A 17811-nucleotide genomic window follows, 5' to 3' on the forward strand; every position below is an offset into this window, starting at 1 on the left:
TGAAGAGCTAACTATCTTGAGGTTTAATTATGGCGTGGTGTGCCTCACACTTCCTCTTTTTCATTCCAGGCAACTCCAGCCTCTTATCAGAGGTGGCTTCAGTGTTGAGACAAGGTAATTAGCCTTTAAGACTCCAGCTTAAAATATGGAGCAGAACAGACTCATCAGTTTTCCAATCAAAAGGCTGTGCACTTTTGTCTGGGCATGGAGAGTTACACACAATGGACCTGCTAAATGTGTATGTCTCCTCATAACTTACAGTAATTTGACTGAAACCGCTCTCTGGGAGAACGGAGGGGGGGAGTGTTATTTCATTATTTATGAGTGACAGCAATTTTATTTAAATTTTTTGTTGTGGAGCCATAGAGCACAATCAACAACAGACTTCTGATGTTTCAACCTTTCATGTATTTTATTCGGAGCAAAAGCAATTGTAAAGTTTAAACTGTCGAAATAAATAAAGGCAAGACTAAATCGTAAAGGGAGGGAGGAAAACAAGGAAAAAATCCCTTGTGGTAATTTCTTATGAATTACTCTGCATCTCTCAAATGTACAGTAACAGTAATACAGGGCAATACCATCTTGAAGTCGATGATTGTGTCATGGTTTCCCTGAGGAATGGCTTTTAGGGTCATCTTTACCATGATGTAAGAGAGTTGATCAAAGGTTTACATACTGTAGTAAAAACCCTATATCTCCTGGTACTACTAAAGCCCTTTTCCCACATGCGCTTTGTACCGCAAAATGACCGGAACGTGGTCTAATGCCTGCATGTGGGGAAGTAGTCGTGCCGGTATAAGCGCGACCCCGTCATCGCGGAGATTTCACCAGTTTCGAGCCAGTCAGAAGAGCGGTATGCGCTATAGCGGATACAAGTGAGAAACGGATCCAGTCATTTTCCGCGACACTGGTCCTTCTCTCATGTGGGCGAGGTGTTCACACGTTGCTTAACGTTCACTTCCAGCGTGCATCATCTAATCATTCGCGCACATCAAAGCAAACTACTTCCACATTTCGCTTCATGCATTTGCTTTCTCTACATACATACAAGCGTTGGGCTGGGCAGCTTGCAAGCCTCTGCCATTCTCGCTGTGTCTGTCCTGTGTGGCTGCTCCCCTCTCTCGAGCAGAGGGGAGGGGGGAAATCGGCTGTGTTTATTTTACGCTGGCTTGACGCTGCTCTTGAGTCAAACGAGTGTGATTTTATTGTGTGGCAAGTTTTGCCGACCCCCCAAATAAGCTCCCTCAAGCCTCTGCCATTCTCGCTGTGTCTGTCCTGTGTGGCTGCTCCCCTCTCTCGAGCAGAGGGGAGGGGGGAAATCGGCTGTGTTTATTACGCTGGCTTGACGCTGCTCTTGAGTCAAACGAGTGTGATTTTATTGTGTGGCAAGTTTTGCCGACCCCCCAAATAAGCTCCCCCCTCCCCCCGCCCCCCAACATACCGGCTATTTGACGACAAGATTCCCACATGCGAGCGCTAAGGTGTGAAGGGAAATTCAGGGAAATGTCCGATATTGACTTACAGGTAATTTTCCGGTATGCATGTGGGAAAACGGCTTGAGTGACTGCTTGTTCAGAATCCAAAAATGTGTCTTTTGGTTGATTCTCGTTAGATAAGATATAATTTGAACTTCTTTTCAGACTTGTCACAGAGGAAAGTCCCTTTATGTCTATTCCCTCCCTACTCGATAATTATTTACGCCCCATAATATTTATGCACCTGTCTCAAGCTGGAGGGAGTCCTCAGGTGTAAGATGGGAGTGTCTGCCTTTGAGCAGCAGTCTTGGCCTCCTTGTCTCTTCTCCTTCCCCTCTGTATACATGTGCCCTCCTACTGTTCTTCCCTGACGTGCGTATTCATGACAGGGAAAGCTGAGCCCCATCTACTCGTTCACATGCAAGACTGCTTATTTTGTACCCTTATTTACCAAGGGTTAGTCAACATCGCTGCTCGTCTGCAGCCATACCCAGATACACACTCACACAGTGGAGTCAACATCGCTGCTCGTCTGCAGCCATACCCAGATACACACTCACACAGTGGAGTCAACATCGCTGCTCGTCTGCAGCCATACCCAGATACACACTCACACAGTGGAGTCAACATCGCTGCTCGTCTGCAGCCATACCCAGATACACACTCACACAGTGGAGTCAACATCGCTGCTCGTCTGCAGCCATACCCGGACACACACTCACATCAGGGATTTGCCCAGTACAACCACCACACATTCCAATCAAACTTTTTAGGATAAACTTGCCACTATTCCCCAAAGGATTATTTTAGAGATAATAAAGCCTTAACTTTTCCTGAATGGCGACACATTGTTCTATTCTTATTACCATCTCTAGTTAGTAAAGCGAATACACGCAGTAATAATGTGGCCATCTACAGTTGCCTCTGCTTCTCCAGCTGGTATTAATGTTTATTTTCCTTACCCCCCCCAGCCCCCTCTTTATTTTTAATTTTGTATAATATATATTGTGAATGCCTTTTTTTCACTGCAAAATTCTGCCCTGGGCTGGAACTCACCATGTGTGTGTGTGTGAGAGAGAGAGAGAGAGAAGGCGGGGAGGAAATGATTTCTCCAGCCTCCTCAATGGCCGTGGATGCAAAGCAAACAGGTGGCTCTGGTTGTTAAACAAGCCCCGCTGGCTCCCAGCCTACTCATAAATAACGGAGCCTTCAGTGGAGCGGTCCAGTCAAAGAGGTTGTCTCCTATAAGCAGCCCTGAGGCTGTCAGTTTACGCTGCTTTTGTGTCTCAGAAAGATGACAAATTACTACGAGGAGGCTGGGCTAGGGTCATTAATACATTTTTGTATCCCCCATATTTTGTAACATGAAGAATGCTGCTTTTACTTTCCTCCACACATGGATATCTCAGACATCAGTAGTATCTATCCCCGTGTCCATGGGCAATATGGGCGTCTACTGATGGTTGTGTGTGTGTGTGTGTGTGTGTGCGTGTGCGTGCGCGTATTTGGATGGTGAGTGGTGACAATACATATTGCTTTATTTTTGTTGCAATTTCTATTGAAAAACATTTGATTACCAGGGCCCAAAGGGACAAGAAAATGCAGCTACTTTCATATTCTGTATGCACAGTACACACACTGACATATTTATATATTCTGTATGCACAGTACACACACTGACATATTTATATATTCTGTATGCACAGTACACACTGACATATTTATATATTCTGTATGCACAGTACACACACTGACATATTTATATATTCTGTATGCACAGTACACACTGACATATTTATATATTCTGTATGCACAGTACACACTGACATATTTATATATTCTGTATGCACAGTACACACACTGACATATTTATATATTCTGTATGCACAGTACACACTGACATATTTATATATTCTGTATGCACAGTACACACACTGACATATTTATATATTCTGTATGCACAGTACACACACTGACATATTTATATATTCTGTATGCACAGTACACACACTGACATATTTATATATTCTGTATGCACAGTACACACTGACATATTTATATATTCTGTATGCACAGTACACACTGACATATTAATATATTCTGTATGCACAGTACACACACTGACATATTTATATATTCTGTATGCACAGTACACACTGACATATTAATATATTCTGTATGCACAGTACACACTGACATATTTATATATTCTGTATGCACAGTACACACTGACATATTAATATATTCTGTATGCACAGTACACACACTGACATATTTATATATTCTGTATGCACAGTACACACTGACATATTAATATATTCTGTATGCACAGTACACACTGACATATTAATATATTCTGTATGCACAGTACACACTGACATATTAATATATTCTGTATGCACAGTACACACTGACATATTAATATATTCTGTATGCACAGTACACACTGACATATTAATATATTCTGTATGCACAGTACACACTGACATATTTATATATTCTGTATGCACAGTACACACTGACATTAATATATTCTGTATGCACAGTACACACTGACATATTTATATATTCTGTATGCACAGTACACACACTGACATATTAATATATTCTGTATGCACAGTACACACTGACATATTAATATATTCTGTATGCACAGTACACACACTGACATATTAATATATTCTGTATGCACAGTACACACTGACATATTAATATATTCTGTATGCACAGTACACACACTGACATATTTATATATTCTGTATGCACAGTACACACTGACATATTAATATATTCTGTATGCACAGTACACACTGACATATTAATATATTCTGTATGCACAGTACACACTGACATATTTATATATTCTGTATGCACAGTACACACTGACATTAATATATTCTGTATGCACAGTACACACTGACATATTTATATATTCTGTATGCACAGTACACACTGACATATTAATATATTCTGTATGCACAGTACACACACTGACATATTAATATATTCTGTATGCACAGTACACACTGACATATTAATATATTCTGTATGCACAGTACACACACTGACATATTTATATATTCTGTATGCACAGTACACACTGACATATTAATATATTCTGTATGCACAGTACACACTGACATATTAATATATTCTGTATGCACAGTACACACACTGACATATTTTCACTTTTTAAGCCTCCGCCGGCGACAGCCGTGCTGTCACTTACTTTTGCAGAAACCAAAATCCTTTACTTAATAATTGCATTAATTATATACAGTAGATTTGAACCCCAAGATACTTATATGAATCCACCCTCTTTACTTCCTGCCCTCTGTTCCTCTGGTGGTCCACCACAACCTCATTGGTTTGGCTGATATTGAGCTTGTCCTTGCAGCATGTGACAAAGCTCTCCATCAGTCATCTGACTCCTCTGTAAAAAATAGTCTCTGAGTGAAGATGGCATGTTTATCACTGGAATGCCTTCAAAGTCTTTACTACATATATTTTAAGAAGACTGGACAGACATGGATGTAAACTGCATCTTGACTTGTTTGGCGGAGGCATACAACTGCAAAGCGGTTATTTCCAGTTGTTTTATGTAACACCTTAACAGCCACTAAATACTATATCAAAGCTATCTAGACCTCGACAAGCTTTTCACTAACCTACCATAATAACATACCATTTCCACATGTGCTTGAGGATGCCTGCGTTTTCTTGTTTCCTCGTATTTACAAGCTCGTTTCATGTCTACAGTAGGTATGATTAAAAAAAAGTATTTATGTGTTTTGGCCCGGCGGGTATGACCGTTAACATTTGCAGAACATTTCTGCACAACATCAGAGTTTTCAGTCTGAACCAGGTCCATCCAAGTGAGGAAGAGAGGCACCATTAATTGAACAAGCTCTGTGTCTTTGATCATGGGTCAGCTGGGGAATAGCAGATCTGCCTGCTTTGTGCGCTCTGCCCTCTCATTGGCCTCTCTCTGCTCTCTGGCTTGTTTCCCAACCTAAGTATTTTTCATCTTTTGTGACATGGCGACATGCGTAATGATCAATCTAGCCTATAGTTTAATGTCAACACCACACCACCACACAAGTGACTCATCGGTCAATAGAAATGGTATGGAGAAAATCATACACATCTTCCTGCTGTGCCATTTGCTGCTGTGCCTTTTTTTAAACCTACATACCAACAAAAAAAAGTCAGAAATTCTTAGTCAGAAATATTATGACAAAACCTTCCATACACACAATGAGCACAGATGTCTGCTTCAGTGTTTTTGTGTATTCATTTTATTACAATGATTTTTATATCTGGGCATCATCATATCTGCTGCCAGCTTTCAAACATGTCTTGTTTGGCTGTGTGCAGGAAAGCTTGACCGAGTCATCTCTCCAGCATGTCAACATGGACTCATTAGCAAATACTGTACTGTATGGTTAGCCTGGAGTGGGAACAGGTCCCTCTTGTGGTTTTTTTAGTACATGTATAGCTTTTATTGTATGGATTTGGTTATATAGAATACTGTAAATAGAAAGTAGATACTGTAGTACAGGGGCCAGTTGCACCAACTGGTCTTACTGGTCTTAACACGTTCACTGCCATTGACGAGTTGATACGTCAAAAAAAATCCAACGGTTGACTGCCAATGACGAGTTGATGGTGGGACGTTGATCTAACCCTTTTACATCTCTTATATAAATATTGGAGCCACCGAACGTGTACAACCCATTCCACCGACCCACTAAGTGGCGACAGTGCTCTCCAGACTAGAGGAAGCCAAGCAAAAAGCAGTGTGAGGAAGCCATTCTCATGAAAATGGATTGGCGAAAACGCTTTCGCTTTCGCGCTTGGGAGCTGGCGGTGGGGGATTGCAAATTTGCATAATAGATTATGGGTGCAACACACTTTGAAACACCTTTGAAACACCAGCAGAAAGGAATCGCAAGCAGCTTCATTCCAGCTGAGCTCACAACCGAAAACGAACGAGCCTCATTCTCATACTGTAGGCGAAAACGCTTTCGCGCTGGTGCACACGGGCGCACAATGGTGGGGGGTTCCAAAAATAGACTGGGTGCAAAACACACTTTGAAACACGCAGCATAAAGCCCAGAATCGCACAAAGCTTCATCAAAGCTCTCAACCGAAAACCCAAGAAACGAGCAGCCCCATCCAGACTCGCCGACGAGGGGGCCGCCAGGGAGGGAGGCTGCTCAAACTCGCAGCAGCAGAAGAAACTTGCTTGTGACAAACGCTGCTGAAAGCCACCAGAGACACGCCCACGGAGGGAGGAGTTTGAAGGAGAGGGGGTTCAGAACTATATTGTTTAGATGTCTGATGTCTCACTGATGCCAAAAATAAATGGTTAAAGTGACTGTTCTGCCTGTTTGATTGAATTTCACAAAACTGCGATTATCTCAGCTTTCAGTCTCAGACGCTGAAACCATGCTATACTCAACGGCTAATATACACATAACTACTAACTCTACAAACTAACTCTTTTAGACAGAGAAAGCACACATTCTATTAGTTCTTTTGAGATATTTTGTGTTCACAAAAAACCCTCTGGCAGAAGCTACCTACAGTAAAAAAAAAACGGCTGGCAGTGAATGTGTTAAGCTAAGTTGGTCGTAACTTTACGACCTAACAGCTACGCCGGTTGCACCAAGACGGCTTAAGCCTTATTTTCACTACGACCAGGCGTAACTCTTACGCCTGGTCAGGAGGAGGCGTAGAGCCTGCCTGTAACAGAGATCTCCGTGTCTTATCAGCGGAGACCTTTTTGAGTCCTTACCGTCATCGTCACCGTCACCGTCGTAACACAGCCATCGAAGCATGATGTTAGATTATAACGAACTAGTTGTGTGGCTTAGCCTTCCCAAATGTTGCTGTTAATTTTTTAGAATTTAATACATAGAATTGGGAACGTTACATTCAATTTCATTCCGACTGTCTGTCTGGCGAGGGAGAGTGGGATGAGGGAGGGTGTAGTGATGCACATACAGTAGTGGCTGATAGAGCATAGTGGCACAGTGACGCTCCAAGCAGGTCACGAGGCACATTTTTGCAACATCATCCAATCAGGGTGCATTCCCTGGCAATTCACATGGACGCGCATTGCTACGACCGGCGTAGTTAAGACCAGACGTAAGCCGTGTTGGTGCAACAGGCATAAATCCACTCTAAAGACTGGTCTTAACTAAGACCGACGTAGGAGTTACGACCAGGCATAGTTAAGACCACTTGGTGCAACCGGCCAGGGGTGTCCAGCAAGAAGGTTGTTGGTTAGAAAACTCCACCCCCTGGTCCTTTCTGTGTGGAGTTTGCATGTTCTCTCTGTGTTTGCGTGGGTTTCCTCTGGGTTCTCCGGTTTCCTCCCACAGTCTTAAGATATGCTGTATTTGTGTAGTATCGTAATGTAATCTAGTAAAAATGTGTAGTAATTGTAACATATGTTGTGTGTAGATGTACAGTATATACTGTGATGATGAGGCCCCTTGAGTCATGCTTGTGTTGTGTGAATTTCGTCATGTAGAAAATAAAATCTGGAATATAACTAATTTAATGATGATCATTGATAGACTATTGTTTTCAAGATTTATATGCAACTAATGACTGCTTATTATTATAGGTAGAATATTATATACCCTGACTGTTACCTTGTATCATATACTTTTAGGTTCTATTCTTTGTTAGAATCAGACTTGTGTTTTTAGATTTCTGCCTGTTCAGCATCTTTGCAGCTGAATAAGTCTGACAGCGAGCAAGCATTTCTTTCCGTTCAGTGTGAAATAAATAAATAAAACTCTTAACAACACATATCCACGACATAGTGATAATCATCTGCGGTTTTACATTCCTGTTCGTATCTATGGATCCGCTGAAGCAAACCATGAGCGATAGGTGCATTTGTTGGAGAGCAGTAACTGGAGATTCCTGTGCAATCAAATGCTGCAGAGAGAGTTCATGTGATACCATTAGTTTCTCCCAGAAGATAGGCCTTGCCTTTACTAATGGCAACAATTAATGCATATATTCAGGGGGGAAAGTGTTTCATCCCTCTACCCCAAGCTGCCTAATTCCCAGACAACCCCGAGACACAGTATATAGCCTATACAATCTGCTTATCCACAGAATTACGCAACATAGGCTACATAGCATTGAATAAACACATTCATTTATTTTATCTTTACTGTTTTCTGTGACTCATGGATGCTGAAAATTATGCCTTTTCCCTCCATTGAATCACATGAAATGAAATAAAATTAATCCTCTGTTAAACAACATTCTGTTGTCATGCATCAGCCCGTCGCTTGCAGCAGCAGTTAATTACCATGACAGTGACACATGGGGATAATAATTTCACTACAAAAGGTAGCGTACATCATCACCTCAAGAGACACCAGCATGCCTCAGTTCACTAGTTGTCAACAACAAATAGAAGGAGGTCACACAACTACAGCAGGTACTCGTACAATATTCACACCACGTTGCACCACTGTTTGATTGGCATTCCTGAAAAGCTAAGGTCAAGGAGTCTCAAAGGTAGACTGCTGGTGTAAAATTACAAGTTATATTTGCATCTAGACAAGAATATCTTCCAGGCATTTTATACGCCCACTTTTTAAATTAGATTCACTGTTATATGGATCTTTCACTGATTACTGTTTGAGAAGATGTCTGAAGCAGGTGGTGAAAAGCAAAGCAAAACAGTCATTTATTTGAGGGTAAGGAAGATAATAAACAGGGGATTTACATATTTAGACATTATTCAGGAAAAATGGCTGCTGTGTCGGCTCACATTTTGAAGGTGCTGGCAATCACTTTAATTGTTGTCTGATCAAATGCTGGTTGGCACAGTAAGAATGCAAACAAAGCTGTGGGAGATTTGAATGATGGACATATCTCTAAAATGAAAGATAACAGTGGATTTTGAAGCTAAATGTGTTATTGATAGTAGAGCTCAGATCGGGCTCCAAAAAAACAAGCCTGACCCGACCTGAGCCTGTTCTGTCTGAGCCCGGCCCGGCCCGGCCCATCACATTCGGCCCGAACCTGAATTTTGGCTGTTTATCTAAACTATATCCATGTTGTCTGTTCAGTCTTATGAATACATAAGGTTTTAAGGTTACAATGTTATAACATTCTGATTACCACACCAAATATTACCCCAATTATATATATAAAAAACAGCTATTATATCTGACCACGAGCCCGGCCCGGCCCGACCTGGGCCCGAGGAATAGAGGGGGAAATTCTGCCCTGACCTGGGCCCTACCCACAGGCTGGGTCGGGCTGCTCTCAGGTTCAGGCAGAGAATCTAACCTCTAATTGATAGACAGCGTTACAACCAAACATTTAGCCCACTTCATAGAAAACACTGAGATATTTATCATTTATCGCCATTCAGCCTAAAAATACTGAGATATGACTTTGGTCCTAGTTTAGAGGCTGACACATTAGGCTCATTTCACAGCAACCTTTTGAGGTGGTAAAGCAGGAAGTAACGCAGGTGTAATCATTAGCATTAACGAGGGCCCTGGCACTGGAACACCTAAACAGAATGGAAGCGTAATTATGTGTATTAGTTACACCTGGTTTACTTCCTGCTCTTACCACCTGAAAATGGTTGCTGTGAAATGGGTCCATACATGATACATCACAACAACAAAGCTAATTATTGGTGGAGCTTAGCTGTGCAACATTAAGTGGTTGAATGGCATAATGAGCACAGCTCATCAGTGTGTTCAGTATTTACTTCGACAAAGCACACAACATGGTTCTATTTATGAGCACTTCTGCTTTTTCCCTTACTTGAAGCATTCTACACATTTCCATGATTTACAAATGTAATGTAAAAAACCTGCAAGCCTGGTTTTGTTGCCTCTGTGTAGGAGATGAGGTACTTCATCACTGAGATAAGCATGCAGGCTGAGGCACGCTTGCAAGGAAGGAAAGGGATGAGAGAGTTGCTTGTGAAGTATGGATCAGTTCTGGTGAAGTTAGTATGATTAATCCAGTGCTGGGGAATTGATGCAGAGTCTGTGTTGGCTTTTGCCTCTCTGGGCCGACTGGAGACAGAAGATGAATGGACCTGTAGGAGCTGTTGTGTGGTATCTCCCTTCTCCATCACAATGTGGGCCGGTTGACTCTGATAATCCTCTCTTCACAGAGGGGATCCCCTGATCTCTGCTAGACACCGGTGTCTGTCTGGCCTCTGCGCTTTCATTCAGAATTGATCAAGGTGACTAATGCACTCAGCTATGTGTGAAAATACATGTAGTCTAGGTTAAAACGTGAAACACTCTCTGAATGATAATGAATAGCTGTAAGGTTGATGTAGGGAGTGGGACGGTGCACGGGAAACATTACATTGAATGCTATTTTGAAGCCGTATAACTGACACATTGTTTCCCCTTTGCCCTATTGATTTACCAGTTAAGCATGTCAAACATTGCGTACATTGCCCTTTAAGACATATTTATGACCACTACACAATTGCACCTTTAAACTATCATCACACCTTACCTTACATCAATTTACAGAAATGCACTAACTAGTTGCCAAGCTGATTATCTAAACCTCCTTTCACATTTTGAGAAAGAGTTCAGCATATATTTCTTCTCTTCTCACAAGATATGCATTTTTCTGTTGTAATTACAACACCTTTGAAAACAAGGATTTTATTTATTTTTCCAATTAGGAAAACATATATATTCTTTCCATTTAGAAATGACTGTCATATTTCTTCCAAAGTTTGAAGCTAATGTGGATTTGATAGTGAAATATTAAGCTATATTCCTCTGTCCTACTCACAATGTGAGCGGGGTATGTGTATAATTCTTCTCATTAGCTGTGATTTCTTAGGGGCTGGAGTTTCATTTCACATGTGTCGTTGGATGGTCTGCTCTGGGTCATTACTGTGGTGGTGTGGTGGATGGTCTGCTCTGGGCGTGTTCTCTGCCTTGCCACTTGGGTGTTTCACCTACAGATCGAAGTGCCTGTGCCAGAAGGTTTAGGTCCTGCATCGCTAATGAATGTAGCATGTTGTGCAGAATGAGTTATTCTGTTCTGCTGTTTATTAGGGGTGGGAATCGCAGAGTAACTCACGACACAATATCATCACGATACTTGGCCTTCGCTAATGATGGTATCATGAACGATAAAGTGATGATTCTGCGATAATTGAAACATTGCAAGACATTTCATGCAGCACAATATATGTGGAACTGAAGAGAACAAAAGAAAATCTATTTTGATTGTTTGCTTTTCTCAGGTGAGGACCAGCACACATTTTTACACACTTTTGGATTTTGACATGATTGCACTAACAAGATATGGGTTGCAGCCTGCAGACCATCATAAGGAATAAGGGTTCTATTTAGGGATGCACCGATCGATCGGCACGTGACCGGAAATGGCCGATTTTCACGTGATCGGCCTCGATCGGTGATCTGTTCCGGTCACTCTAAATAGCCGATTCTGTGAGCCGATTTTCACATGACGTGCGCGCACCCCAAAGCACCGAGACAGGCACCCAGCCACCACACCACACACGCCAGCATACCTTCCTCATTGTGGATTTTTTTCACCGTCAGTGAAGTAGACAAAGCTCGCAGTTTGTCACACATGCAAGTCGAAAATAAGCCGTGGAGACAGAGATGCGGCCGAGTCCCGCTCGGCTGGAGTCCAGTCAGAGCGGCTCGCTTCACCTCACTGGCCCCTCTCTCTCTGCTCTCTCTCCCCGGGAAGCGGTGCTCCAGCAACCCGCCACCGCGCACAGCCGGCTTGGCGAGGTGAACGCGAGCATTGTGTCCAGTATGATAACCATTCCCCGACCTGCTTTTCCATTCCACATCAGCGCTGCTGCCTCAGCCTGTCAAGTCATGTTGTAACGTGACGTGGATACAGGAGAGACTATTTGTTTCGTATTGCAAATAGAACGACATGAGAACGACGGACATAATAATAAAAATGCATCGGACTCACAAGTGTGCAACGTTTTCTGTGCGTGACGATATTTTTTCGGATGGCAGATAAAAATACGCATACCAAACTTCGGACTGTGTGTAAACTCCGCCTGATATTCAGACTGAAGATCGTTACTGTAACTCATAAACTCATTTCCCCTCTACTCAAGAGGACTGGTCTGGAGCCAGTCTATAAACTCCTTGTCCATGGATCATTTTGATGTTCTGTTGCACCTGTTTTCTTTTGGAAAAGTAAATGCATGATAGCTGTGGGATATAGGCTATTGGATTTAATTTAATTTTTGTATTCATTGTATTTGCACAAAAAAGCTCTGTCCAGTAGCCTAACCTGGAACACTTTTATTTTGAGATGTGTTTGAGTGAGAAGGTCCTACTTCATGCAAATGATAAGAATTGTTTATTTGTTTATTTGGATCCCCATTAGATGTAAGAATTGTTCTATGAATCTTAATTTTTAAACAAAGTTACAAAAACGTTTGTGTAAGCTGTCAATTGTTGTTTTTAGAAAAAAAAATCGGAATCGGCAAAAATCGGTATCGGCAAGTCAGACTATTCAAAAATCGGAAATCGGAATCGGCCAAGAAAATGGCAATCGGTGCATCCCTAGTTCTATTTTATTTTTTATGCCTCCGCCGGCAATAGCCAGGCCGGAGGCATTATGGATTCGGGTTGTCCGTCCATACGTACTGTCCGTACATACGTCCATCCGTCTGTCCGATGTTCGTTAAAGCGATATCTGAGGAACGCTTTGACGGGATTCCATCATATTTGCCTCAAACATCGACTTGGACTCAAGGATGAACTGATTAGATTTTGATGGTCAAAGTTCAAGGTCACTGTGAGCTCACAAACGCCATTCCCAAGGTCGTTAACACGATATCTCAAGAACACCTTGACGGAATTTCTTCCAATTTGTCTCAAACGTCCACTTGGACTCAAGGATGAACTGATTAGATTTTGGTGGTCAAAGTTCAAGGTTACTGTGACATCACGATGCTCGTTTCATGCTCGTTAACTTGATATCTCAGGAACGCCTTGACGGAATTTCATCTAATTTGCCTCAAATGTCCACTTGGACTCAAGGATGAACCGATTACATTTTGATAGTCAAAGGTCAAGGTCACTGTGACCTCATGAATGCAATTTTCAAGCTCGGTAACGCCATATCTCAGTAACAGCTTGACGGAATTTCTTCACATCTGGCTCAAACGTCAAAGTCTGGACAGACATGGATGTCGACTGCTCACTTGTTGGCAGAGGCATATATCCACGGTGCGGCAGAGTCCTGCGCGGGTCTGATTTTCAAGACCCGGTTCCGCCCGGCCCCGCGACGTGCAGTACCGACCCCGCTCCGCGAACCCGCACATATGATCAATCAGTACCGCAACCCACCCCGCCCCGCAGACATGAGACCCGCCCCCCGACCCGGAACCGCATATATATAATAACCGTTAATCTGCAGTGCAAACATTTTGTAGTGAACCTAATGAAACTGCCACCGTTTCACACGAGAGGCGAACAGCAGTCTTTCTGGCCGAGACTCGTCAGCTGATGTACGTTAATTAGTTTTTAGCAGCTGCTAGCTCACTAACCAGCTGGATAGCTCTGTTATCAGACACACAGTTACAGCAAAATCCACGTTGGGATGAGACCTCTCCACTTTCACGCTATCCATCCATGACATGTTCTTGCCTGTTGCTATGAAAACAGCCAGTGTGTATGTTTGACTGGAAGCTAACGTTAGCCTACTATATTATCTGTCCGACTCGTATTGTCTCCAATCAATCACCTTGACCGCAGCTGAGTTTTGAATGTTTTGTGCAGTCCATATAGCGTCACACATTGCACAGTATGCACATACTTGAAACAATGCCGGTTATGTAAACAAACTGCGAAAACGTGCGTCAGAAACTTTTCTCCTGTTCGAGTCAGACCAGCTGCCAGACACCCCCCCCTGCCAGACACACCCCCCCTGCCTCCATCTGAGTGCAACAGAAAAACATACAAGGCTCATACGTTGTCGTTGTTCCACCCGCCGCCCGTCCGCATTTATTAATTTGTACCCGCCGCCCGACCCACCAATTTACAGAAGTGTATTTTTTACCCGCCCCCCGCTTTTTTTTTGCGGGTACCCGGCGGGGCCCCGCGGAACCCCGACCCGGTGCAGGACTCTGCGGTGCGGTCATTCTACTGTAGTTTTGAATCAAGTGTGATGTTTTTTGTTTTTGTTTGTTTGGTTTTTATAGAAAACTTGCAACTTGCTTGGCCGATAATGATGGTGGTGTCCAGGACCAGGTGGTTTCCAGGACTTTTCAGGTGGTTCCAGGACTTTACGATCTGCCCATGACCTTCGCCGGATCATAACCCACCGCTATGCAAATGTTCAGCCCAACATTGCACACACACACACACACACACACACACACACACACACACACACACACACACACACACACACACCGTCAACTCTACTATTATATACGGTAGATGTGTCTGCATCATAAAGCCTCTCTCATTCACTCATAAACATCTACTCACATAAGTTCATCAGATTGTCTCTGATATCCTTTTGTTCTTTGGAGACCTTACAAAACTAAGTGTGGAAAAACGACAGTTTTGATGTCACCCTAGACAAATAGTATAAGTGGAAAGATTTGAATCTACTTGGCAGTCCGTGTTTCTGGCCAGTTTCCCTTCATAAAGAGGAAACTTGTTAAGGGCTTTGGACTCTGATAACACTGCTGCTGTTTCTGTGCTGTTGGCCATTATTCACTGTGATGGGAAGGTAAAAGTCAGGAACAGTTTTGTCGCTGTGTACTTGGAGCTCAACCTGGGCTGGCCCTGGCTCAGGGGGCCAGGAAGAGGCGTGTCTGTGTTGGAGCTCAACCTGGGCTGGCCCTGGCTCAGGGGGCCAGGAAGAGGCGTGTCTGTGTTGGAGCTCAACCTGGGCTGGCCCTGGCTCAGGGGGCCAGAAAGAGGCGTGTCTGTGTTGGAGCTCAACCTGGGCTTGCCCTGGCTCAGGGGGCCAGGAAGAGGTGTGTCTGTGTTGGAGCTCAACCTGGGCTGGCCCTGGCTCAGGGGGCTAGGAAGAGGTGTGTCTGTGTTGGAGCTCAACCTGGGCTGGCCCTGGCTCAGGGGGCCAGAAAGAGGCGTGTCTGTGTTGGAGCTCAACCTGGGCTGGCCCTGGCTCAGGGGGCCAGGAAGAGGTGTGTCTTTCAAGCTGAGCATTGATGGAGTTTAAGAGCATTGCAGTAATGACCAGACCACAACACTTTCTAATGTCATTCTAATGCTGGTAAAAGTGCAAACTGCTGAGTTAACCACCATGATTGTGATTTAAAAATCTGTCAATAATATAATATAGTGCTTTACGTTTCATTGGCTCAGTTAAATAGTCTGATCGATCAAAACAGTTGCCCATAATTCACTGCCATGCTTCCGTCTGGGGCCAAGCCAGTAGAACCAGAATCTGTTCTTGTTCTTAGACAGAACTGACTGAGGCCCAACTCCACTGTTACATTCCCTCAACTGATAAGACAGGAACAGGTTGTAGAAGAATGTCTGCAAGAACATGAAAGCAGAGACAAATTATTTTCAGGCTGTGCTGTAGGGCTGTGAATCTTCACTGGCCTCACGATTCGATTCGATTACGATTCATCTGTCAACGATTCGATTCGATTCGATTAAACGATGCATCACGATGCATCGCGATGCATCTTAAATCGATGCATCACTTTTTCCGCAATACATGATTTATTTTTTCTCACTTTCTTTTTTTCTCACTGTGTGGCTACTTTTAAAATAAAAGTGCATTTGGAATTGCATTGTATTATGATCCATAATTAAAATAAACAACTGCATGTACTTACATTCTATTTTATTTGATACATTTTTTTTTTTTTTTTTTTTTTAATAATCGATTTTTGATATTTGTTAATCGATGCAGAATCGTGCACGTCCGCATCGCGATGCATCTTATAATCGATTATTTTTGACACCCCTACTGTGCTGTAGGAATGGACAACAGAGGCAGCATGTTATGTATCAATGTTTTACCTTGAGACTGTAGATCAAAGTTATTCACACACTACTTCTCACACGTGGCTTCTGGCATTTCACTGAGTGGTTGGATGGAGAATGAAAGGCTATGTGAGGGAGGTGTGGAGATTTCATTTGGTTTGATCTTAGACACGTCAGAGTATATATAGTCTTCTACCTAAAACAAAAATCAATATGTGAGGCGAATTAAAAGTAAATGCAGTTTTATGGGACCAAAGAGTCATACGTATTCTTTTTCATAAATGCTGCAATTCAAAGTCAAAAGGGCAAATACTTGCAATAAAAAGTCCAACTTGTCAAGTCACCAAACTTACTGAAGAGGCAAGTAAAACTGCACGGCTGCAGAAGAAATCTTTTTGTGTGTTCTGCCGGTGGTAATTCGGGTAATGGCTGTGAGCAGACTGGAGTGAGGTGTGGGGATCACTGTGACCTTCTCACTGGCCTGAGAGTGTATTGGCGTGGTATGACTGATGCAGATTATCATAGCTGGAGAAAGCCAATTACTCTGGTCATCACGAGACCCTCAGGGCCCCTCTCTCTCAGTGGAAGGAAATACATTACATTCTGTGCGCATCCCTCTGGCAGCGTTGTGTATCTCCTTCATGCCGGTCCCCCAGTTTGAGTGTTAATAATGCAGTCAATGGGACCTGGCCAGCCTCGGAGCCCTCTCTGGCTCAGATCAGCCTCTGCTCCACAAAGCAGGGAGGTCGTGCCTCCCGGAGAAGCGGATGAATTACATTCTCCACCGTTTGTCTTCTTTCTCTATTCAAGACAAATGCCTTTTTATTGAAGGCCTTCTTACGCGCTCCTCTCAGCGTCCTCGTACGGCTACAGAATAGATAAGTGGGGGTTGTCGGGTTGTAGCGTAAAGACTCTGTTCTGCAGTGCATTTCTAAACGGAACCAACACTGACTGATCACACCTTTCTTATCCTTCTTGTTGTTTTCCAAAACAGAACTGCTGCAAGTCTAGAGAGGCTGAGATCACACACCACGCCCCCGGGTCTCCAGGATGTACAAAGACTACAGAACAAGCCATTCTACAGGTAAGACACGTTTGTGTGTGTGTGTGTGTCGTGTCTGTCTGTCTGAAGCCTCATTGCTCCTCTAGTGGACTTTCCTTAAATCTCTGAACAATTATTCTCCTCTGCCTTAACCTCTAGACATGCCATCCCCTCTCACAGGGTTTCATTCTTTTCCTTTGATGGTATTTGGGTTTTCCGTCTTCGACATTGGTTTGTTTTTGTGTCTACATCAAAACCTGGGTTGTGTCCTCTCATT

At 43.1% G+C, this 17811-nt stretch overlaps 1 protein-coding gene across 1 annotated transcript in view; it reads left to right on the forward strand.

Annotated features, from left to right (window-relative positions):
- Positions 1-17811, forward strand: part of LOC310789917 (ecto-NOX disulfide-thiol exchanger 2-like) — a 224687-nt gene that overhangs the window by 32792 nt on the left and 174084 nt on the right. The window contains exon 3 of the mRNA XM_083651635.1: positions 17487-17576. Coding sequence (XP_083507761.1) covers positions 17543-17576 — 34 coding nt within the window. The 5' untranslated portion in view covers positions 17487-17542. The remainder of the gene's footprint in view (positions 1-17486; positions 17577-17811) is intronic.

Source organism: Poromitra crassiceps (assembly GCF_964638095.1).
Source record: "Poromitra crassiceps genome assembly, chromosome: 15".
In the NCBI taxonomy this organism is placed as follows: domain Eukaryota; kingdom Metazoa; phylum Chordata; class Actinopteri; order Beryciformes; family Melamphaidae; genus Poromitra; species Poromitra crassiceps.